The 26,293-nt window shown below is 39.0% G+C and overlaps 1 protein-coding gene across 1 annotated transcript in view; it reads right to left on the reverse strand.

Moving 5' to 3' along the window:
* Positions 1 to 259: 259 nt before the first annotated feature.
* Positions 260 to 26,293, reverse strand: part of LOC111873259 (neurobeachin) — a 129,354-nt gene continuing 103,320 nt past the window's right edge. The window contains exons 7-18 of the mRNA XM_023867819.2: positions 24,827 to 24,946; positions 23,342 to 23,494; positions 23,101 to 23,173; positions 22,104 to 22,198; positions 20,556 to 20,645; positions 19,524 to 19,701; positions 19,138 to 19,218; positions 14,555 to 14,722; positions 12,406 to 12,669; positions 9,117 to 9,313; positions 7,704 to 7,855; positions 260 to 5,138 (exon numbers count right to left, since the gene is read on the reverse strand). Coding sequence (XP_023723587.1) covers positions 5,048 to 5,138; positions 7,704 to 7,855; positions 9,117 to 9,313; positions 12,406 to 12,669; positions 14,555 to 14,722; positions 19,138 to 19,218; positions 19,524 to 19,701; positions 20,556 to 20,645; positions 22,104 to 22,198; positions 23,101 to 23,173; positions 23,342 to 23,494; positions 24,827 to 24,946 — 1,662 coding nt within the window. The 3' untranslated portion in view covers positions 260 to 5,047. The remainder of the gene's footprint in view (positions 5,139 to 7,703; positions 7,856 to 9,116; positions 9,314 to 12,405; positions 12,670 to 14,554; positions 14,723 to 19,137; positions 19,219 to 19,523; positions 19,702 to 20,555; positions 20,646 to 22,103; positions 22,199 to 23,100; positions 23,174 to 23,341; positions 23,495 to 24,826; positions 24,947 to 26,293) is intronic.

Below are 26,293 nucleotides of genomic sequence, written 5' to 3' on the forward strand. Positions count from 1 at the left end.
TTCAACTTGGATGGTCACTGGTGGCCAAATCGTCTTTAGTTCCTCTTCCAGATTTGTGCACTAAGAAATATGGCTGTACTTCTGTTGTGAAACATGAAAAGAAGAAACCTTTGGGGCCAAGGCACAGATGGAGAGATAATGTCAGAATATCTGAATTAGTACTTCTGGTTCACAAATTCCCTCATAACAATAGGCCTGCTTCATAGCCCTGTGCAATAAAGTTCAGAGTAGGATTAAAGTGAATACACTGTGAACTGTGTCAGGAGTCCCCAATACAATATATATATTTTTTTCTTAATTTCCATAAATTGTACAACTACATGTATTTAAGTACAGGCAGGACCCAAACCAACAATGTGGAGCTAGGAAACATTACACACATACTTTATGAAAAGCTTTAAATTATTCTTATTATTATCACTTTCCTGTTTGCATGCCCTTCTCAGAGGTTTGAATTCTGCACACATGATCTGGCAGATACCTGGCTTCTCTTGTCTTTTTACATCAGCTACAACAAAATCGCCCATTGCCTCAGGCAAGTAAAGCTATTCTGCAAGTATTTTTCTACCAAAAGAATGATAAATTGTTCCAGCTAATCTGCCTGAAACTACAAAAGGTATGATGTCCCTATAGTTATTCTCTAGAACAAAATTTGTTACAAGCAGTGGTGCTATCTCAATTAACTAAACCTCTAATTAGACATGTAGTACAGGTAAGTTTGCAGATTACAACATGTACATTAAGTACTTGAAAATGTACTTAGCTGACAAAATATGGACCGGATTACTTTTTCTTTCAATTATTATTGCCAACATCAAACTCACATATACAAAATAATAATTCAAAAAAATAAACTGGAAAGAAATTCTGTGCTGCACTCTAAGATAGATGCTTTCATTCTCTTATTTACAATAAGAAGTTCTCTCTTGCAATGTAAAATGGACAGTATATAATTTACATAAATTCTTCTTCAGTCTGGAGGGAATTGCTCAAAAACGAAGCTGAGTGAGTGCGCACATTAGAGTGACTAGATGAGTGACGCATAACACGTTGAACGCAAGGTCTTACTGCTATATTTGGCTGGAGAAAAGCAGCAGTCCACAATCTTGCAGCAGGGAAAATAAATAGTCACTACTGCCTTGTCCAGGTGCGAACAATACATACAATTCATATGAATGATGGTGAAGTGCACCTAAGAGTATGATTCTTGTCCCTGTTTTCTGCTGCCAATTGAATAAAGACTAAACTTCTCTTTCCACATATTTCACCTCTTGCGTGAAGTGCACTTTCATTGAAACTGCGATTCCCAGCAGGTGGAAGAGTCATGCTGCTTACGCACAATTAGAGGAGGGTAGGAGGGATGTCCCAACTTGTGGGAACAGATCTACAATTATATGTAGCAGCATAATGCAACACAGTGCCTTTTCTGAGCAATCAATTTGGTTGAGTAATTTGAAGTCAACCTCTAATAATCACAAAATAGTAGTAAGTACTTTTCCATGCCTATATGTGCTACAAGAAATTGGTGAACATATGAGTTGAGGTCCCTGCCTATAACTGCAACTGTAAGTATCAGTATATTAACAAAGAATTGATGATATGCGGCACTATGAAGAGCATTATTTTATCATACAGTGTTCTGCCTCCTAGACATTATCTCTAGCTGAATCATTTTGTGAGAGAACAAAACAATATAGTCTCTGTACAAAAAAGTATTTGATGTTCTGAAAATGAAGCAACAATAATTATGTACACTGGCAGATACTTTTAAGTACACGTGTAATAGTAGTAATACTTCTCAGTTTCAATCTCAATATTCTTTCAGATGTATCACATTACAAAGCAAGAAAAAAATCAGAATTCAAGACAGAACATTAAAAGCTTGAAATTCATGTTTCATGTTAATTTAAGGCAGCAGTTCATCCAAGTCAATAACAATGGTGTTTTTCACAACTGAATAGCAGTATGGTATGAAACATACAAGGATGGTCCCCATGCAGTCACACATATATAGACTTAAATATACAATGAAAGTTTTCAGAACTCCAAATGCCTTATGATGAGTACTTTTTGTTTTAATTGACAACATATATTTAAAATAAATATATATGTTTTCTGATCAAGAGTTGACGGTTGTTACATGTTCAGTCATGATAATGGTTAACCAGTCTTGTCATAAGCAAGAAGCTTTGGTCAAACTGCAACAGAAACATAGCATCTGGAATGTATAAATACCATCTCACTATATTACTTTGTCATCACAAGAACTGAACAAAACAGGTTCCAAATTTTGGTAACTTTAGACAAAAATACTGATATACCACCACCATTCTATCAGCTAGTGATTGTTATGCGCTCATACCTTTAAGTCACTGCATGACAGGTCCCTAAAAATGCCTCACTGCAGTTAATAATTTTTATGTCAGAATAAAAAAAGTGCACTCATACCTTTAAGTCACTATATGACAGGTCCCTGAAAATGCCTCACTGCAATTAATAATTTTTATGTGAAAAAAAAATATGCTGCAAAATAAGAAACCCCTACTATGAAACAGAAGTGTGTTGTGCAGTATGTCAATTAAATTATAGTGAATCAAAACCATCAGGTAATGAAATTACTCTGAATCAAAACCATCATGCACTATGTTAAAATAAAAATAAAATACTACTAATTCTTATCTATTATTTATCTATGCCCAAATTAATGTAACAATGAGCTTATGATATGAAACACGGCAGTAACATGAACGGACATCAGCTAATATACGATTTGTTAACTACTGGTAGTCAGGGAAGAAAAAAAAACTATCACAACAGCAACCACAACACAACCACAACAGCAACAAAAAAAGAAAAAAAAATCACATTTCTTCGATTGCATGATGTTCACTCATGTAAATCTGCATACAAAATGACCAAATTCATATAAAAATTATTATCAGTGAATGTAAAATTGCAATATATGAGCCAGTTATATCTTACATTTCATATCATGAAAATCACTCAGTTAAAAAGATACTGAAAAGACTGCCCAACTTCAGCCTTACGCAACAAATATATACTGATGATGCAAGTCAATTCTGCTTCCATTAACTGTCCCATTCTGCTGTCATGAACATAACAAAGCCAATCATCACTGCAGCTTTAATACTGTATATTCTGTACACTTACAGTATTTAACAACAAAAGTAAAATATTTCAGAGATAAGAGGGCTGTGTCATAAAAATAACTTCTATCATTTTTTGATCATTTTATGGCCGTATATAAAATGCAAGGACTGTTAAATTCAGAAACATAATCAGTAGAGTCCACTGTTCATGCAGACAATGAACGCCCTCCAGCTTTCTTTGCAAGTAACAATACTGACTGACAAAAAAGAAATTGCTTGAAGCCATCAACAAATGAGTCTTAGTTATCGTCCAGGGCACAGGCTGCTGTTACATAAACATACCTGATGGCATTATCAAGTCAGAGAGAAATTAATCTTTAAAATATATTCAATTAGTGAAAGATCAAACTTTTGATGCCATATTGCTTGTACATAGAAAATCGAAACTTGCACTTAGATATCACTATTAAAAACCCTTGCATATATATTTCAAAGGAACTAATTTTGATGCTTTTCTCACAGATTAACCTTCATTCCCCCAATGATGTCAGAGCCCTCACATCACTAATTTTTATTACACTCTGTGCCAATGATTTTTGTAACATGTTTCCGATATTATTGAGTGCATGAGGTCAGTGCGAGAACAACATACATTTCTGCCATATACTGGAGTGGTAATATTTCAGGTTCTGGTCAGAAAGTAATGTGAACAAAGAAAAAAAAAGGGTTACTCACGGTTTTGCAATGAAACAAATGAAAGTCTTCCATGTTTATTTGAGGGGTAACAGGTAAAACAACATGAAAAGGAAATGTGTCAAGAATGGTCAATGAAGAATCCTTATCATTTGTATACTATTTTTAAAAAGTGTTCATCAAAACTGTTTACATCTGTATTTTACTCATACTCCTGAAATATGAAAATAATTCTATATAAAGAGATGTGGAAATGAAACACTCTGGCTCAACAGATATACTGACTAGTGATAATATTATACTAAAATTCAAATTCATACTGAGCATAAGTATCAGTTGGTTTAACTTCAGTAAACAAAAGACATACAATAATATTTATCTTGAAAAATAAACCTATTATAACCAGTGAACAAATATAATCATTAAATTTATATGCAGACAAATAGTTTTGATGCTCAAAGGATCACTGTTAGGTCTCCTTATAATTAGTGTTTACAGTTTGTTCATTATTTCAATTAAAACAGAAGCTACTGTGTTTTCCCCAAAAGAATGTACAAGTAGTGTAAAATTACAGCATCATTACAATTGGTAACAATAATGAACTCTCATGTTCATTTCTGTATTATTATACTGCCTTTCATTCTAGCAGATTCACTTGCACATTTCTTAGAGATGAAAATCATCATATCTATAGAAAGGCCACCAATTTCTCTAGATTCAAATCCAATTGAATACCATGTTTTGGGATGAACTTAATTAGTGCACAAAAGCCAGAAAAAATTATAAATAAAATGTCTATTTTTAATATTCTCCATTGATACAATTATGAACCAAACTGAATGAATCTGTTTGTTCACACACACAGAGGTATGTTTTAACAACTTATGTGACTTTCAATGAAAGTTGTAGAGCTGCTTATTTTTACCATTACTTTAATATGAAATGTAGCACTTGTAACTATGAACCATAATCATAATGAGGTACTAAAATTGATCCTTTGAGGATTTAAATGTGTTTGTCTACAGGTGTATGTAAATGTATTTCTTGACTGGACAATGGCTTGGTGGACAAAAAGGATTCATTGCATATTTCAAGCCACACTATATGAAGGGACTTGTGATTAAACAAAAAACAACTAAAATATGTGAAAATTAGCTCTATCAAAATAAATTCTGGCTGACATGTGACAAAGTAACCACACAACAGGTTTTACTGAAGCATAGCCAGGACCAGACAATGATACTTTAGTACCTCTGTTGGAACTCATGATGCCATCTATTGAAGTCAATGTGGAATACAACCAAAGATCCTGTTGCAAGTCCAGCCAGTAGGAACCTGAAACACACAACAAAGCACATGATTCCCAACATTCAAAGAAGCAGGGTACATACTTTCAGCAAATAGGATACGCTACCTGTTGACAGATGATCTACTCTGGCAATTCGAAAACTATTGGAAAACCTACCTAATAACAGATTTTAGTTCTACTGAATTCTAAAATAAGTAACATTAAGACACTAAGAGAAAGGTAAAATTGTTTCAATTGTGTGATACACTCATTTGACACTGCAGCCAGTGAACTCTATTTATGAAACACTTGTGGGAACATCCCACATATTATCACAGCGCTCACTTTTCACCAGCATGCGTGCTAACCAATCAAATTGCATCTGACGTTCGCATTTATACAGCGCTTGTTGCTAGCCTGCATTCACATCATTACGCGCGCTAGCCAATCAGCACTCAGCAAATTTTAGCTCCATCACACTTGGTATAAAAAGGAGCAGCTTCAACCCGGCAGCATCAGTCAACGATCAGCCTGCTAACAGTCTACATCAGCCAGCACACTTCGTCGCCAGTGCCCGGTCTTCGGAGGCATTGGCGCTTCACTGCACCAGGCATGACTGCCACGGCTGTCCGGCGGTCACACCCGACTCACTGGGCAACTCGGCCGCCTCGATTCACCGGCAGTCATGCCCGACACACTGGGCAACTGGCATAGCTACCGCCTCTCCACTCCTGCAACCGCGCTCGGCAAGCAAACATTTTCCAGCAACCAAGCAACCTCCAGCAACGGCCGCACTGCGGCCAGTCAACTGACTCAGCCGCCTCAACACACCGCAACCAACGTCCCTTCCTACCGGCGTGTGCCGCGCTACTTCACCGGCCAAGCATCTCAGCAACCAACGGTCCTTTTCAGGACCTACAAAACTGTTCCGAAGAAGTGGGTTGTCATTGAAGTAACAACGAGACGAATACCCCATATTGGTGACCCCGACGCGATTGGAAGCGCGTGTGGCGAAGATTATTAACGACTCCCACATTGGTTCATCCTGGCTTAGCATGGATGCCGCAGACAACTCGCAAGCAGCAGCATCAATTCCCGTGAGGGGGGAGTGATGTGGGAACATCCCACATATTATCACAGCGCTCACTTTTCATCAGCATGCGTGCTAACCAATCAAATTGCATCTGACGTTCGCATTTATACAGCGCTTGCTGCTAGCCGGCATTCACATCATTATGCGCGCTCGCCAATCAGCGCTCAGCAAATTTCCGCTCCGCCATCACGCTTTGTATGAAAGGCAGAGCACAAGCTCGCAAGTCATCAGTTCATCAGCAGTCTTCAAGCAGTCTACAAGCAATCAGCACACTTTGTCGGCAGCGCTCGGTCCTCGGAGGCATCGGCACTTCGCTGCGCCAGGCACGACTGCCCCGGCTATCCGGCGGTCACACCGGACTCACTAGGCAACTCGGCCGCCTCGATTCGCCGGTAGTCATGCCCAACACACTGGGCAACTGGCGTAGCTACCACCTCTCCACTCCTGCAACCGCGCTCGGCAAGCAAACATTTTCCAGCAACCAAGCAACCTCCAGCAACGGCCGCACTGCGGCCAGTCAACTGACTCAGCCGCCTCAACACACCGCAACCAACGTCCCTTCCTACCGGCGTGTGCCGCGCTACTTCACCGGCCAAGCATCTCAGCAACCAACGGTCCTTTTCAGGACCTACAAAACTGTTCCGAAGAAGTGGGTTGTCATTGAAGTAACAACGAGACGAATACCCCATATTGGTGACCCCGACGCGATTGGAAGCGCGTGTGGCGAAGATTATTAACGACTCCCACATTGGTTCATCCTGGCTTAGCATGGATGCCGCAGACAACTCGCAAGCAGCAGCATCAATTCCCGTGAGGGGGGAGTGATGTGGGAACATCCCACATATTATCACAGCGCTCACTTTTCATCAGCATGCGTGCTAACCAATCAAATTGCATCTGACGTTCGCATTTATACAGCGCTTGCTGCTAGCCGGCATTCACATCATTATGCGCGCTCGCCAATCAGCGCTCAGCAAATTTCCGCTCCGCCATCACGCTTTGTATGAAAGGCAGAGCACAAGCTCGCAAGTCATCAGTTCATCAGCAGTCTTCAAGCAGTCTACAAGCAATCAGCACACTTTGTCGGCAGCGCTCGGTCCTCGGAGGCATCGGCACTTCGCTGCGCCAGGCACGACTGCCCCGGCTATCCGGCGGTCACACCGGACTCACTAGGCAACTCGGCCGCCTCGATTCGCCGGTAGTCATGCCCAACACACTGGGCAACTGGCGTAGCTACCACCTCTCCACTCCTGCAACCACGCTCGGCAAGCAAACCTTTTCCAACAACCAAGAAACCTCCAGCAACGGCCGCACCATTTAACTCAATAATCGTGTCAAATTGAAGTACAGATTGTTAAGACTTTTTTATTCCAAATGATCTGCAGAACATGCTCTTGAAGTCTGCCCAATACATCACAGATCACCCTGTACATCATTTTTGCATATGTAGTAACAAAGTACTGAGAGGATTATATTTACAAGGAAACTATGAAAATATATAATTGGTGTCAGTACTCACTTTTGGTCATGTGAAAGTGCTAAGGAGCGCACACTGCTGTCACATGCAGGGAATGCATACAACAGAGCCAAGTTGAAAGTCCGCCAGACTTCTACAATGCCCTTGTCACCACCAGTCATAAGATATTCTCCGTCTCGACTCAACAATAAGCACTAATCACACACAAACAAAATGACATAAATAACTTGCTTCGGTACTGTACTGCTTTACACCAGTCTTCACACATGTGGCAACAGAGAACTATACAATGGTTGGAAGATAAGTCAGTTGTTTATTCCGATTTTAAAAGTTTAGATCAGGGCTGTGAAAAGCATGGCCACCACTAGCATATTTTGGGGGTAGGGGGCAACCACAAAACTTGCTTACAAACTTATATTTTAACCATTTCAGAATATTTTATCAGCCACTTTTCAGCATTCAGGATCATAAAAACATATTTTCTTAAATTTTAATTTTTGATACCAATATCTGGTATTAGGAAAAAGAATTTGTTTCAGGAGTTACAGACTTGCAGAAATTGTTGCACTTATTGGAAGCAAAACATTTAAATGAAGACTGAGGCATTAGTACTGTGAAATGGAGTTCAAACATATTAGGAAATTATTATTTCTAAACCAAAATAATGTGGCACTTCTCAATAACAGTGATATATTCATACAATTTCATAATACCATATACTTATACAGATTTCAGAGTCCCTTTACACAATCATCCATGCATACTCTCTGTAATTTGGTCACAGAATTACAGCAAACTTCCCATTATCTGGTATGTATGGAGAACAAGATGTGCTAGGAACATCAATCTGCCAGACGCATGAGAAAAGTTCTTAGAGAAACCCAATACAAAGTAAAAAAGAAAAGTTTTCTCTTCAGGTTGTGAGAGGGATTCTTCCAAATAAACACTGGGAGATGTTGAGTGGACAAGACATATACTGTAATGTGATCGCAAGTTCCACTAACCTCAAACATAACTGCACATGCATGAGGGAGGACAATGGGTAGCACTGCCAGTGGTGGCTGTAAGAATGCCCACCTGGTAGATGAACATATGTGCATAGCAATTTGGTTTTGAATAACTATAGAAAAGGATAAATTTTCTTTCCTATTTTTGCAAGTTGCTCCAGATGCTAAAATACCATATAATTGAAAAATTATTGCATTAACCCAGTATGTTTGAATTTAGTCTAGTATAAGAACACCAGCAGTATGCTGAAAACAGAATCCAGTAACTGTATAAAGATGATAGAACAGTCTGTCACTAATTGCTAATGACAGATCCATATTCAAGATAAACTATAAGACAGACTTATCCCCTTACAAGAGATTCTTGTGCTTTATGTGGAAATACAATAACACATTTTCTGATGTAATCCCCTCTCCACACACACTCACATTTTAATACTTTACCTACCTGGAGATTGTCATTATGGGACTCATGTCGCAGTCGCTTGCCATTAATGGTAAATGCTGCCACATGACCACGTTCATAGTTCACAACAATGACACCTTCACGAGACATGGCAATGTTCTCTGGTGACAGAAAACCAGGTGGTGGTTCTAAAGACCGCAGGAGGTCCCCAAATGTTGTGTGTACCAGAACCGGTCCATCTAAAAGGAATTTTTTTTAAAATTCTCAGCTTGAATATCACCAGAAACAAGTTAGGACATCACTGAAAAATTGTGACTCTACAACCACTTTGGCATTTTAATGCTAAAACTGCAAGGTATACCAATGGCCATAAGACAATCAATAACACTGGCATGGCAGAAGTAATTATCTGAGGATATCTCTCATTCTGGGAAATTTTACAATGACTGACTACAATCCAGTTCCAAATTCTCTTCAATTTCCATTTCAAATTCTAATTATTTGAACTGTGGTGCCACTTGATGCACAGATATTAAAATTCTCTTGTTTTGTGATAAACAAGTATTTTGTTGGAGTTTCTAAAAGCAACTGGGCTTTGCCTGGCGCTGCCACGTACGAAGATAACTGTATCATCAATTCTAATTTTAAATCAAAGACAAGTCTCTCTCAAATTCTGTGTATCGCAGCATTTTGCCACTACAATAAGCTAAACCTGACATTCGGCTCCAACGACCCTCTGTACCTCAATCAAATCACTGTATTGAATTCAATTTAAACACTTCATACCAATATGCATATGTTCGCAGAAAATCAAATACCTGTTTTGTGATGTTACATGTACACACCTATCACAACATAGATAAAAAATCTGAATTATGTAAAATCTAATACTGTTAGTTAATATATCAAACAGGAAGAGATGAGTGCAACATACAGAATGCAAGAAGTTGGTGACACTCAAGATGTTCCCTTGAAATACTGTGAAAGTAAGCAGGCAAAACAGAAACAAACTTTGTTAGTGGGAGCCCAGCCCAGAACTTATTACTTGTATTCAGTAGAGTTTCCTTCAGTGAATTTTGTTTCACATAATTCATACATATGAAAATATAAACCAATTAAAGAACCACATTTTAGGTACTGAACTAAAATATTATAATGCATTTTATAATATATAGTACTTGCATCTTTTGTTTCAAAAACTAATTCTGTGTAACATCTTGATTGGAAAAGCATTATTTTTCAAACACACATTAACTCACAAATAGGTATATACAGCATAGGTTATCAGTGTGTGGTCTCCAGGTCACTAGTACTATGCCTCCACAAGGTTAAGCGGGGAAACATCAAACAGGATAAAGCCCAGCACTGTAGTGAGGACACAAACTGACTCTTTCCTTTGGATGCTCTTACTGCAGACAATACAACTTTGTTGGTTTCCACTTTTTCGTTGCTGGAATCACATTAGAAAAGTGCCTTTCTAAGGTACAAGAAGGTTTGGGTGACTTTCATGGCTTGCTGATGCTTGCTGTGGGATGATGGTTATTGTACTTCTCAATCAGCTTTTGACTAGCTTGATGAGAAACATCAGCTGTTTCTTCTTCCTTTTTAGCTCTCTCTGCACATGATAGGCGTTCAGTGAAAGCATGTCCATTAAGTGACAAAACATTTTCATAAAATATTTCTCCAGGCATTTCCTGGCCATAGCATATAGCTGTCAGCTGAATTAACATTACAATGCTGTAAGTTCTTACAACTACAGGATTCTTGTCTTCCAATTCATAACCATTTGCTTTCTTCTGAAAGCCACCATTGATTCACCAATTTTCAGTTTCACCATCTCCACCTTCTCTACTATTCCCCTTTTATTTAGTCTCACTGCTCCAACTCGGTCAACTTTTCTATGACATGTCTGTCAACAAAGTCAAGGCTGGTGCACCAGTTATCGACATACACTGTGTAACCTTTGTCTAAAAGTGGGTCAACCAACTCTAGAACAATTCTTGAAGTGGTAAGTTCACCTCCAAATATGTCACCATATTATTTTTTTTGCAACTAGTATACATTATAAAACTGCATACATACATGTTACTACTTTTTTTAAACTTGACCATGATCAGGATGTAAACAGACCATCCAAGTCTACCCTTCCACTCAAGGACAGCTACATTCACAGTAATGCTTCTCATTAGTAAGTAAATGTTTTGAAATCTGACCTAAGTATTCAAAAACAGGTTGCATTCTGAACAGCCTTCTGGCTTTAGAATTCTTACTGAAACTTTTACTGTTCACAAAGTGTAAAAACTTTGGCAGCAACTGATACCATTCTTCACACATAACACTGTTGAAAAACAGAGTATCAATTCTTTCATGCTTCAAAAAGTACATTCTGCTTTCTGGTTTCTAAATACAAACTTGCAATATTAGCATTCCAAAGAATGTTCTAATTTCATCAGAGTCTGTGTCCTTTCATTTGTGAACACATGACCTAGGTTTCATTGTTGACACATTTTGCCACAGGTATACGGTTCAGCATATATTTATATCATAAAAATGATATAAATTATTTCACTGTTCACACAATTTTCATTCACTTCCAAAAAATCATTTTTGCCACCTACATGTACCTCATTTAGCAGGGTATGGAAACTTGGTCATTCCTTGCATGTATACACCAAAAACCATGTGTCATTACTGTCATCATTTTTTATCTTCTGATGTGTAAAATGATCATCATCTGACATCTCCACCCAATCTTCATCACTTGATGGATCATCAAAATCAAAATCTATAACAACACTACAGATAATTCACTATGAATCTGTTCTGAATCTAACTGAGGCCTTTTCCTTACAGCCACTTTGGTTACGGTGACTACATATATACAAGGTACAGAGGCACTGTTAAAACTCACTGTACTCCATTTCATCCACTAAAATCTACAAGAACTAGCTGCATGCTGCCACTTTTGAAGTTTATATGGTACATCTTTGGTGATTTATTTTCTTTATTAGCAGACTTGTGGAAGATCAGACTGCTTTTTACAGGTTGGAACACTTTATACTGAGATTTTTTTAAATTATGCAAGAACTAACAAGTGGATAACGAGTATTTTTAATTTCTGCTTTTACAGACTGATTTACAGATTTGTGTGCTTACAAATTTGCCTAGAAGCTGAATACGCCCATGGGCCATATTTCCCACCCCCATGTGAATATTACATCTCACTGCCATGTAAGTCAACTACTCACCATTAAGAATGAAATGGCAAACACAGTCAGCAAACTCACTACATGACAGGCAAAAAGAGGATAATACAGACCAAATGACTTACTGTGAGATCCCGACACCACAAGCCCCAACTCGGCCGAAATCACAACACTGGACACAGGCTGTTCATGACCTGTCAAGGTGGCTCGAGGTGTAGGCACTTCACCTTCACCTACAATAGTCTGGGTCCGAGCATTCCAGTGCCACAGCAGAACAGTACAGTCAGCAGAACCCGATGCGATGTAACAGTCTGACGTAATGTTGCACTCAGACCGGGAGAGGCAAGTCACCACGCCATAGTGGCCAAAAACTATTTGCACAATTTTAGCTGCAATAAGGAATTCAATTCTTTAAGCATCTAACTCATAGATGGCTGACAACAGATACCAAACATTAATCAAATGGATAATAGATGTTGAAGGAGGAGGAGAACAGTCATTTAATTAACGACACTCTGAGTACCTCAGACTTCCCTACACAGTGAACAATAACAACCCTGTAGCAGCTCAGTTTTCACAATGGTGGCTAATGAACAGTTTTGTTGTCTAGGATATAGTGCAGTGTAATCCGCTGAAAGTCAACCAACGTTTTGAAGGAACATATTGCCTCCATCTTCAGGGTTGAAGAAAAACCCAAGCAAGAAACCAGCCTGAAACCAGGTGGCAACCAGAGGCCTTTCACTTATTCTTTGACCCTGAAGATGGAGGTGATATGTTCCTCTGAAATGATGGTTGACTTTCAGAGGACTACACTGCATTGTATCCCAGAAGACAGAACTCTTCAACAATAATAATCATTTACAATTATGAATATGCACACAAACAAAAATAATATTTTTATGATTTTTCTGAAGTACTTCATTTATTGAACAAAGAAATTGGTCTTCAAAGATTTGGTTTACATTCAGTTAACCTTTCACATATAACATTTAAAAACATTTAAAAACACGCTTCATCACTCACAGCAATGAAAGGTTAATCCTTTGCCACAGAATTAACCCTTTGCACACCATGAGCTAACTAGACTGGCTCAGGGTACTTTCACTAAAAGAGCCACAGCAAAAGAGATGGGCTTGGTGTTAATTATTTAGTACAGCATTTTTGTCAATAGTTGGCATCAGGTGCAACAGAAAAATGTTTACAGGAAAGGACAGATTTCACATGACAAATACCTGTAGTCATTTAAGGACGCATTAATGGTTTATATGCGCAACTGCATTTATTCTCAAGCAGCCTTGGTGTTTCTAGCAGGTAGTTCTATTATTGGGCTTAGCACTAAAAAGGTTGAATTCACTGAGTCTTGATGGCCAATTAATATACACACTATTTTTCAGCACTTTCAAGTCAAATCGCTCATTGTTAATAACAATTCAGTAAGTTATGCCTTTGTATCACAAAAGTGATGTTTTTAATCTTATATATATTTTTTTTTATAAAAAACTGACTTGTCCAATTGTACATAATGTAACAGTTATGGATGTTAAATAAATAAATCAATCAATCAATCAATCAATCAATGTAAATCATTAAAAATTAATAACCAAACAAAATAAATGTACTGATATGTTGGGATTTTGGACTTTATCCATCGTCCTGGTTTTTAAGATAACAAATAAAAACACGACGTTTCGGAAACTGGATCTGTTTCCGTCCTCAGGTGAAGGAAAACACCTATTCAGTTGGGTCCCTTAGAAAGAGCTAGCCTCAATCACTGGACCAAACCAGGACGATGGATAAAGTCCAAAATCCCAACATATCAGTGTGTTATACACCATCGTCAGAATCCTATAGTAACTACTTATCAAAATATATGTGTTAACATATTACATCTTCATTTTAGTAACACTATACTTGTACCATAAGTTGAATCATAGAAAAGATAAAATTTTGCTTTGTTATATTCTACTGTAGTTTCATTTATTCTCATGCAAATTACATAAGAAAATTAAGGAGAATAAACACAATGAAATGGGAACAAAAGCAATGAAGAGGTGCTGCACTTCTTCTGCAAAAAAGATTGAGTGGGTTAAAGCTTAGAGGTGGTATATCAACGCACTTAAGGTTCCACTGAGCCCTACTTTGTGCAAAAGTTGGATACATGGGATCATGACCTTCACTACAGCAAAGGGTCCAGCTCATTATTTTTGCCAATGAGTTATTTCAGTATTCAGAACAATTAATGCTCCCATGCCTTTGCTAATCTGAATTACGAACCTGTCTCAGTGGAGAATACTCGAAAACTGTTGTCCCAAAAGCCACATGCAACAAGGAAACGGCTATCCACTGTTGTAACAAAACAGTTTGACCTGATTCGGATCTTCTGGCTGAAATTGTCACCCAAATGGCGCCGCTGTGCAGGATTTGAGCTGTTTCCTGTCTGAGCTGCAATTAGAAAGCAGATAATGTCAATTTTCAGTTGTACTCAGTTAGGTATAACAGAAATTTTTGGGGAGGTCCTAGTGAGAGAGGTTCTGGTTCCTTCCCTGAAGAAGTATTTTATTTTATAGCTGGGCAGACACATTACTGAATATATCTACTGCAATGAAGTCTACTGTAATGAAATGAGAAACAACCTGCTAATAATACATCAAATGTACGTACAAGGTGTGGCAATAAAGAAACCGGATTCATGCTCTAACCCTTTATTAAAAAAAAATCAGACAGTCGAAATGTTATCCCCTTCAATGTAGTCCCCTCCCCGATCCCTACACCGCTCCATGCGAATTTTCCACTGTTGGAAGCAGTGCTGCAGGTCATCTTGTGTTATGCTCTTCAAGAGTTGCGTCGCTTTTGCTTTCACTGCATCCACGGACTCGAACCTGGTCCCTTTCAGCGCAGACTTGATTTTTGGGAAGAGAAAAAAGTCGCACGGTGCTAGGTCCGGAGAATACGGTGGATGTTCCATCACTGGAATGTTGTTTTTTGCCAAATACCTCTTCACAGATAGCGCGTTGTGTGCTGGCGCGTTGTCGTGATGAAGAACCCATGAGGCATTCTTCCACATGTCTGGTCTCCTTCGTCGCACACGTTCACGGAGGTACGTCAAAACATTTTTATAATAAACCTGATTGACAGTCTGACCTTCAGGCACCCAATCAATGTAGATTACCCCCCGGATATCGAAAAAAACAATCATCATTGCTTTGAATTTGGACTTGCTCATGCGCGCTTTCTTCTTCCTAGGGGATTTGGGGCTCTTCCAATGCATGGATTGTCGCTTAGTCTCTGGATCATATTGAAGAATCCAAGTTTCGTCACACGTAATTACGTTTTGGAAGAAATCAGGATCATTTTCAATGTTTTCAAGAGTGTCAACACAGCAATTCACTCGATGTTCCTTTTGCTGGGGGGTAAGGATTTTTGGCACCACTTTAGCACACACCTTTTTCATGCCCAGATCGTCGTGCAAAATCTGTCTAACACTTTCCTTATTGATGTTCGTAAGTTCAGAAATTGCTCGAATGCTCAGTCGACGATCTCTTCGAACAATTCTAGCGACCTTCTCCACATTCTCTGGAGTTTTCGCAGTGGGAGGACGGCCCGATTTTGGATCGTTCCCGACGTTTTTCCTACCCTCCATAAACTTCTTAAACCACTCGAAAACTTGCGTGCGAGATAGACACTGATCACCATATACTTCTGTCAACAAATTGTAAGTTTCAGTGGCAGATTTTCCAAGTTTTGTGAGGAATTTGATGTTAGCACGTTGTTCTGCATTAGCACTCAGCATTATTCCGACGGAGCTCAGAAACACGATCCGCTTCTAACAATGGTCGCGGCCAGACTAACCGATGCACGTGAATGAAACTTTGTGTGACGGTAGAGGGAAGTCCAAGGGTCAATGCCCTACCCTCCTCTTCGTCAATGACGTGGCCGGAAATGAGTCATAAAAGTAATCCGGGTTCTTTATTGCCACACCTTATTGCCACATTGTACAGCATAGACAAATGCCATAAACTCAAGTGTAGAGTACATCACAACACAGGAATCCACAAAGTCTTACAAATAATCTTCAACTCAAACATGGACAACTACTTTCATATAAATGGCTCGTCATACCTGAAAAATGTACAAGACTTCTATGATAATAAACTGTATGGACTTTATGATAACATTTTTTAACGTGAAGTGATCGGTCTTCTGGAAAATAACAACATGTAGTCCAGTGAAAGTCAACTAATGTTTCAGAGGAACATACTGCCTCAATCTTCAGGGCTGAAAAGTAAGCCAGGCAAGAGGGGACCAAGTCACCCCACCTGTCTCCTTGTGGCAGTCCCTGGAAGCAGCAGACTGGTCTGCCTGCAGGCAAAGTCTCGCTTGGCTGACTTAGGTACTGGTGCCCTCAAGAAATGATGTAGGTTTCTGTGCTGAGGCCTGAATAGCACTGAGGAAATAGAAAAAGCTAAAGCTAGCCCTGTAACAGGCTGTGGAGGTCCACATGGTTGTGAGATGTTGAGGCTCCCACATTTTCTAGACAACTGGCACACAAATGGTGGTGAGGTTGTCATAGCTAGGCAGGGGAGGCTCTGGTCTCAGATGCTGGGCCTCAAACTGATTCTAAATTATAAACCTAGCTGGGAACAGGTGGGGACTCTTGAGGGTCCTGCCACCAGTGACTTGGTGGGGGTCTCCCCCCTCCATTCTGAAAATCTCAGGCGTTGGGTTATCCGCTGTTGTGGACTTGCAATCAAATCTCTCAGGGGCTCCAGTAAGGGACCACTGAGGGCAAGTCTCTAAGAAATCTTTTAATAGGGGTGAATACCCTGTGAAGAAGAGGAATTAGACAGGCTAATGAAGAGGCAGGCCAACAGAGGAAGGTCTTCTCCAAGGAACTGAGGCCTTGGATGGCACTGGGTCATGAGTCAGCTGTCCGTCTGTGAACAAGAGTGGGTGGCTGTAGATTTTCCATCATCAGCAATCCAAAGAGAAAGATCTTCCTCTTGCACCAGAGGCCTATATTGTTGGCCCCTGCTGCCAAGAGGAAGTAGTCATTAGCTCTCAAAGGCTTCATGAGGAGAGTACAACTGAATTAACTGATTGGGGTGAATAACCCATCCATCAAGGTGAAGGAATGTCTGACCAGCAGGAGAAGCTGAACAAGAAGATATCATCTCTTGAGCAAAACTGAAGGTTTGGCTGGGGCTTTGTTGTGGGTCCAGCTGTGACCAGTTGTGGGGACTCCGATGTCCTAGTCAGTGAACAGTGAATGACAGAGGGCGTGTAGGTCATCCCACAGCATTGTGTCAGTGCTCAACATGAATGGGCATGGATCAGACCTTCAGCTCTGCACGAATAGAGCTGATGTAATACTGGTAGTGCACAATGCACCCATTAGAGGTCTGAGTGCTTAAGGGGCAACTACAAGTTGTCCTCTCCATGTCAATACTCAATACTCTAGACAAGTCAGAAAAAAAGCATGAAGCATGCAGCCATCATTTTTCGTATATTTAGAACTGAACAGAATATTCTCAATTATTTACTTTTACCCTCAAAAAAAGTCATGGTCCTGTATTTGGGATTTATAAAATTAGGCATAGGCAAGTCTCAAATTCTCAAGTAAAAATTTATCTTGATATGAATATCAATTTTTCATTCTCACACTCTACAAATTTTCTGATAGCTGTCGTATTTGCTTGAATAGAAGGTGAGTTCTTCCTCTTTTTGAAGTGTTATAAATCCACGAGTCACTGTCATGAAGTTTATAAAATTTTATGAATATGAATTGGATGGGAGGGAGGATGAGGAAGAGGGTGGGACTAATGGCAGTAAACATACCAGTGTGAGCACTGAATGTGATTCAATATGGGAACTGTGAAGTATGAAAGCTGAGACAAGGGACAGGAATGATGAACAGAGACTGGTGAAAGATAATGAATGCTAATGACTTCTAGAAGAAAAGTAATTCAACAGATTTCTTTTCTTTAACATGTTTGTAGTTAGATTATGAAATGTAATTCATAAAATTACATTGCTGTACACACATATTTCCTAGTGTGAGGGGGGTTGTCTTGCATTCAGAATCTTCCATTCAGGTAAACATAACAGCACCTTTCAGTGCACTCTGAAAAGGTGGTTATAAATCAGTACAGTGATAAACTGATCTAATAGAAAATGACTGTCATTCGTCTCCATTCTCAAAATTTGTCCTTACTCTCACCTTTATTTCATCTTGCCCTAAAAATCTTTCTTGCACCTGGGAGTGGGGTGGGGGATCTTTTGTACTTGCACTTAACTACAATATGAGGACTTCAAATTTGAAAGTACAGTATAAACACACTGTTCTCTTTTCCAAGACCAATTTTCAGATATGTTGTCATGGGAGAATCACAACTGTCCAAAATAGACAAAACTTAAATTTAGAGAGTGAAGTTAAATATGGGTTGCCCAAATTAAATTACATAAACTATTCAAATCACTGAAAGTTATGATTTCCCACGTGTACAGGTAAATATGGCAGTTGCAATAGTTTAATCAGTATAGTGAATAATCAAACAGATTTCAACACCTGGCAGAGGCAGAGATTTTTCTCTTCACCATCAAAATCAGACTGGCTCTGGATTCCACACAGCCTCCTATCCAGTAGATACCATGGTCCTTTCCACAAGGGTATATTAGTCGGGACACAAAATTGACCATTCATCTCCATTTCGAGCAAAGGTTAAGAATGTACGAAGCTATACTTCCCTTACCTCCTACATCTACAAGGCATGGCATTTAATTAAGCATAAAGTTAAATTTACCTTTTGCATCTAGCACTTTTCTGCAAAAACTGAATCAAAATTTGCAACTCTACTTACAAAGAACAGGATCCATTGAAAGTGGCAAATTGGCTGTTGGTGTTTGTGGTGTATCAGCATAACTTGGAGACTGCACAGAAGCTGAAAACATTTAATACATAGTACTAAAAATACTGCAAGGCATATAATTAACTCTTGGTTATCCAGAGTACCAATGTTTAAATCTGAACTTGGTTCAAAACATAAGTGATTGTCTGGATGTAAGAAGTGGTAACATAACACAGTCCCTTAAAGTGTAACAGATAAGTAAACATAACAGCACTAGAAGATTCTACTGAGAGATGTTACAAAACATGGGCAGTGAGCCATCAGATTCAGTGGTGGCATTTGTGTTGCTGATGCAAACTGTGGATGCTCAACCTCTGTAGTAAATAGATTACACATACCTGCATAGCTGGAATTCCAGCGATTAACAGCAAACTGCTGACTGGTAGTCACAGTGACCACAGACGGGAGCGGTAACTGAGGATAGGTGTTGGCTGAGATGTGGCATACCGGAGAGTTAGACAGGAACTTCATAGTCATGCATACATCTTCTGGCACACTAGAGAACATCATTGGGGACTGAAATGGATACAAATTTTGCATGAGTTGAATCCCAGACAACATAATTTTTGTTCCTATAAAATTCAGAAAATGTTCAAACTCAAATACTACAAATCTTTTGAAAATATGAACCACATCAAGACCTTTTAAAACTAATAATAATTTGTTGGATTTGGCGTCCTCAGAGCAATAACTATATGAAAAGGATAGTCTTGTGGGTTTTAATGCCATGTAGTCTGGAGCACAGCTTGCTGTCTACTTCTTCTGGCTTCCTGCTTGTCTTAGTCTTTGACCTTGAAGACAGAAGTGATACATTCCTCTGAAACATGGGGATTTCTCCAAACTGCATGGCTTTACAGCCAAGAAGACCGTACTCTCCATGATCACCATTCCCTAATTATTAATACCTATAATAATATAATACAGGTGGAGGCAGAAGAAAGTTAAGATGGCATCTGTAAGGAATAGTAGTGCCAACCTTGTCATGAATAAAATGAGCACCACAATTATTGGTCATATATTTTAAGCAAAAGGTGCAGGGTGTTACTAGAAGGATGATAAACATATGTAGTTCTTAAAGAGTAGTGGAACTGGTATTACAGTCAGTCCTTGCCAAACACAAATTTTTGTAACATGCTCTTGACTATATGAAAGTCTCCTCATGATGATTGTTCCTTTAAATTTACATTTACATTTATTTTCACTTCATGGATCCATTCACCTCCCCATAGGGCTGTATATAAAGCATGTCACACATTACAAATTCATGACGACAACACATCATATGTCCTTGGTCCAATAAAATAATCAGGCCTCACGCAGACAGTGTTAATTTTTTGTTTCTAAAAGAATCTTTTAATTCTCAAACTTACCAAGTGCATTGCTGAACTTCTAGGAGGATGTGGCTCCATCAGCAACTGTGATGGTGTCTGACCAAAGTTACGTATCTGATTCTCAATGGCCTGTAAAGAAGAGCAGTAACATGATCCTGTAATATGTGCTGACATCACCACACAGCAAAGGACTCTGACAAGATGGCTGTGATATGGTAGGCTCTAGGAAGCATGGCAAAGTGACAGTCAATCTGAAAATACCTTTAAAAGCAAGAGATACTTGCAATTAACAGCATTACAATACCCTACAGGTTCATGGCAATGTCTGAACAATTCTGTTAGATTTTGTCCACTGCAGTCCTGGTGACTACTGGTTTACATATGATTAGTACTCTGAGGACTTAAGGACTCAACACAACTGTAGCCAATAAAGCATCATCCTCACAGAAATATTTGCCACAATGTCACTTAAATCACTTTAAATCCTACATGGTCTGCTCTATGCCTGAACATGGATCTCAAGATGTGGTGTCTGTCAATCACATGGCCACGATACAGACTGTTAACCAAGTGGTACTGCTGTGGTAAGTATGAAGGATATAATTTATATATTACCAGCTGTTCAATCTGGAAATTTTCAAGGATTACAGAAGTCCATACAGAAGAATGATGGAATATTTACCTTAAAACAAACCATGTCTACATCTTTCTAAATTCTTGCATACTCAATATTCATGACCATCTTCCCATTTCATTAGACATTATAATATCTGATACAGTGGAGTCACATCATACATGCATTTAAATTATGTGAATTTAACCATAACCCCCGCCCCCAACTCAAAAGAGTTGGGTATAATAATAAGAAAGAATATAATAACTGTATGAGTAATTTGTCCACAACTCACTCTCCATCGCCCAGGCCTGTCCTTGCACCTCATGGACTGACATTAATCCCTGATTACACCCAGGTTTACTGTTTCCTTTTTTTTTATTCCTTTACTCTGATTTTTATGTAATTAGCAATAAAATTACTGTACACCTTACTGGTGTATGTGCCGTTTATTACATACATCCCTCCCTCATTGGCGCTACAGCCCTCATTTGGGCCTAGGCCTACCTCCATGAAACTCTCTGTTTCACTTCAGTTTTACTAGATCTTAGACATACAGTAGGACTCCTTGGGTGGGTGATCAGCTCATCGCAAGGCCTCTACCCGTACACAAACACAGAAAAACGCACACAAACATCCATGCCCTGAGTGGGATTTGAACCCATGATCCCGGCTTCCGAGCGAGCGAAGACAGTGCATGCCTTAGACCGTTCGGCTACCGTGACCGGCTTATTATATACATATATTTTACAATATATATACAAAAGCATGTATTTTATGAGCAATTTAAGGGATTTTCAACAGTAATTCTGACCATGCATTATTTTGGGTTCATGCGCTGTCTTTAAAAATGTAATCCCTGCATAAGATGTAACTGCACTGCATTTAAATTAAATTATATAACCCAAAGAAAGCGTTAGTACAATACAACAAAAATATTTCAATGCAGACCTGAAAGTGCAAATGTCCTTTACCTCTTTCATGACGGGATCAGATATACTGTCCATATCTACACTGCCTTCATATGTGAGGTAGTAGAACACATTTGTTGCTCTAACAGCCTCTGGACCTGTGTAAGAACCATACAATTGTCAGCATATCCTACAAAGCAATTTAAGAATGCACTTTGAGTAGTATCACCTATAATCTCTTGCTTCCTTTGTTTAGGTTCCAGTTTCCTGTGGCACTCCTCTCATAGACTACCTTATGTTCAATTCCTCCTTCTATCCTCTATACTTATACATTTTTTCCCCTTCCTTTATCCTTGGGACTTTGGAGCCACAAGTAAAAGGCTCCTCACAAGCCAATAGGCACTCTGAAGGCTCAAAGGGCTTCCAGACAGTAAACTATGGTCATGAGAAGGATCACTGTGCTGACGAGGGCCAGCAGCAAATTAGGAGTCAGTCAGTCAGTCACAGCCACTCTGGTCTCAGCCTGCAAATCAAAAAGCTGTGTCGCTTGGCTCAAATTTAGTTCAAAATTCAATCAGGTAGAGCTTAAGTAACTCAATACTTTCAGGATATCTTGCTACAATACCTTTGATGATTCAAAACAACAATTTTAATGCTATCAATTTTTATGTCCACAAACAACTGTAAAGAAAAAAAAACATTTCCCTAATGATGTTGAACAAATCAGATTTAAAAAAGTATGGATGACAGATGAACTCTTTACTGCAGTTTTGCCACCACAATGTCAAAATTTACAACAGACATTGGAAAACTTGTCACTCATCATAGGAAGCATCATCTGTTGTACTAATATGTTGTCAGTTATCACCTTGTTGATTCTGAAGATATTAAAAATATATATTTCCAAACTGGCAAAACAAGACTTCTTTCCTGCCCAAAAAAGCACATGACATTTCCACACATTTGCCCATGTCTATTCTATTGCACGGGCTTCACACTCATGTTTCATAAGCAATGGGAGATGCGTCTGCTTGGCACTATTATCAGAAACCTGACTCACCTCTTTGCTTGTAGCCAAAGATTAGATCAATCCACTGGTGCAACTGGCAGGAAACAAACTCAGACTCCAGGGCCTATTGTGCAAGAAAGTATCAGTGTAGGAGTACAATATTTTTTATGATATTTCTCAACAAGACAGTATATCATACAACATATCTATATAGCATGATATATCTTTAAAAAATAAAAGATAATTACTACCGTAAAAACAGTAAAATTCTGATTCGTGTTATCTTTCGTACCATCCGGTTAATTCGAGCAAACTCCTCTGGAGATGAGGCCCATGGTGGAAGCTCAACGTTGCCAACTGCCGTTCCATCTTCCTGTTGGCCTAGTCGGTAGCGATTTGCATTCACCAACATCTCGGGCAGGAAGAAGAATTCAGGAATCAACTCCTATAGCGAAATGACACATTGAAATTGTTAATCTAAACAGCCTAAAATGTTAATCCTTTCACTGTAGATAGAAAGCTCTAGTGCACATGATTCTAGGCTGATCAGTGATGAACCAGGAATGTATGCAAATGGGACAATGAGTTGGAAGAAAATCTTGCCTTTGACCCTCATGGTGTGTAACAATGATTGGTATAGACTTTAGCTGTGTCAGTTCTCCACTTTTGAGTAACATATGCACACATTCACACATATAATCCATGACACTGAAAGTGTTTCAAGCACTTTTCACTTTATGGACGGAATATTTTCAGAGATCACAAAAGAATCAGATTACTTTAAATTTGGAAGTACTACTGATGATAGAACAAAGGGTATGTTTAGAGCAAAAAGTTCTGAATATTAAAGGCCATGACATGGGCTGCAACTTATGACAAGGGAACAGATTCCAAACTAGGTACAAGACTGAACATTATACTTGGTCTGAAACTTCACCAGGACAAACATATTTCAGCAGATTGGCAGATGCTTAAATTTGATTCTCTGCTGCACAGACACAGGAATGACTGTCACGTGGACATCATACTCTGATGTCAAAGGAATGGGGTGAACTTCTCCCCTGTGAGATGATATGATCTTTGTTGGTTTATTATTTGCTTAGTAATTTGGTTTACTTATCACTGGACTGTTGGTGATAGTAAAAAGGACATTTATTACATAAGCCTAGATTATATATTGAATGGTGAATGGACGATTAATTTTGCCAAGGGTGGCTGAATTTTACCAATTAAATAAAGCTAATTAAGGAAGCTATTCAAAATTTTTTCAAGCTGTGAATAACTGACAAACAACAAGTACAATACTAAAATTACAATCTTCTTGGATGTGACACAGTGCCATTTCGTAGCACAGTACCTATCTACCAAACTATATGGCTTCATATTCCTCCAGAATACGTAGTGTAGTATTAATATACAGTGCCACAAGACACATGAGGGTCATGCAACTAACATAACATCAAATTCTCTATTGTGTGACAGGCTATGAGCAACAGATCTGTATCTGGTAGAAATTAACTTCATGCTAAATGGGGTATGCAAAATAGCAAAAATTTGGAAAATATATGTACTTCACTAGAATACAAATTTTCACTCTTGTTTCTTACTATGGAAGTTCTCAAGCCAGTGGGTTCTGAAGAAGACAGGAAAGTCTTAACTACCTGTGTGACTAGCAGCCTCTCAATAACTTAATTATAGTTAGCTATTACAGAAGAAACTATGTAAATTCTTGTAGAAAAATGCAAAATTAGCCAAATGTTTTAATGATTTTACATACCTTTACATCAGAGGTATCTCGCTGGCAGCTCTTCCATGAGAGTGCAATTGAGGAGAAAAGTCGATTTGGATGATCAAATTTGCCTCCCTGAAGAGCCAGGAACATGGTTGTCATTGGCTCCTGTAATATAATTAGACTATTACTATCGCACTGGGGCACACAGTAGAGTAGTTGGTTAAGGCACTATGCTACAAGCCAGAAAGTCACAGGATTGATACCTGATGAGGTCACTGGAATCTTCAATTGACCTATTCCTTCCAGCCGCATTATGGCCCTGGGGTCAACTCAGGCTCTAAGACAAATGAGTACCAGGAATCTTCCTGGGGGTAAAAGGCAGCCAGTGTCTAAGGCTGACAACCTCACCGCCATCAGTGAGCTGACTGTCTAGAAAATGTGGAGGCCTCGTGGCCCCACAACCCTATGGGCCTCTACTGCCTGTTACAGGGATGGCTTTATCTTTTTTATTACTATCCCATCATACAAAAAATATTTTCCGGTATTTGCAAAGTCAGATGGTCATGAATGATTCTGTACACTTCAGGTAAAATTGAAGTAGGATGAGAACTGACTGGGTACTGGTAGGGGATGATGAACATTTTGATGTAGCAGTGAGGCTCGAACTATGTTTCTGAAAGCAATTTGACATCCATTCTTCCAACTTGTGGAGTCTACCAAAATAAGGGGCACAATCTGGAACCAGAACATCATATATGTTGTAAAGGCAGAAACACTTCAACCAAAATTTGAGACATTAAGGAGAGATAAAGTGAGGGGAGAAACTCAAAAGAGTACGAAAAGGGTGCACACAAATACAAGCCCACAGATGAACAAAGGGAATAGAGGAAGCTTTGTAACAGGACAACCTATACTGGCAGAAACACCATTGAATGAATGAATGAATGAATGGATTAATTACCTGATTAATGAATTAATTAAGAGGGAAGAAGAAAATGATAACAATGACTATGATGATGATGATGAATGGCTAGAGTAACCACAGAGTCATAAAAGGTAGGCTCATAAAAAGTGAATGAATGCCAAAAATGAAACTGAACTAAATAAGGAAAATAATCATTCCTTCATATGTTTACAATTAAAAAACAAACTCCGTGGTTTTAGTCCGCAAGCGAACTATACCAAGGGAGCGATGGCCGCTTGTCAGCGAAGTTAGGGCCAACTTTAGCGAATAGAGGGTGTCACGTGGTCAGCGCAACAAAACCCATTGACCGTTAATTTCGGTTTTCTAGACTGGAGCCTCTATTTCCTTGAAATAGCTCCTCAATTATCCTCATGAGGCTGACTGGACCCCGTTTCAGACCCCCTACTTCTCAGAAAATCTGGTAGCACCGGGAATCGAACCTGGGCCTCTGGATCTGTAGCCAGGAACTCTGACCACTACATCACAGAGGCGGTCATGTTTACAATTCAATATACAGTCTTAACTTGTAGAAACTGTAGCTTGTCACA

This window comes from Cryptotermes secundus, unplaced genomic scaffold (assembly GCF_002891405.2).
Source record: "Cryptotermes secundus unplaced genomic scaffold, Csec_1.0 scaffold110, whole genome shotgun sequence".
Classification (NCBI taxonomy): Eukaryota; Metazoa; Arthropoda; class Insecta; order Blattodea; family Kalotermitidae; genus Cryptotermes; species Cryptotermes secundus.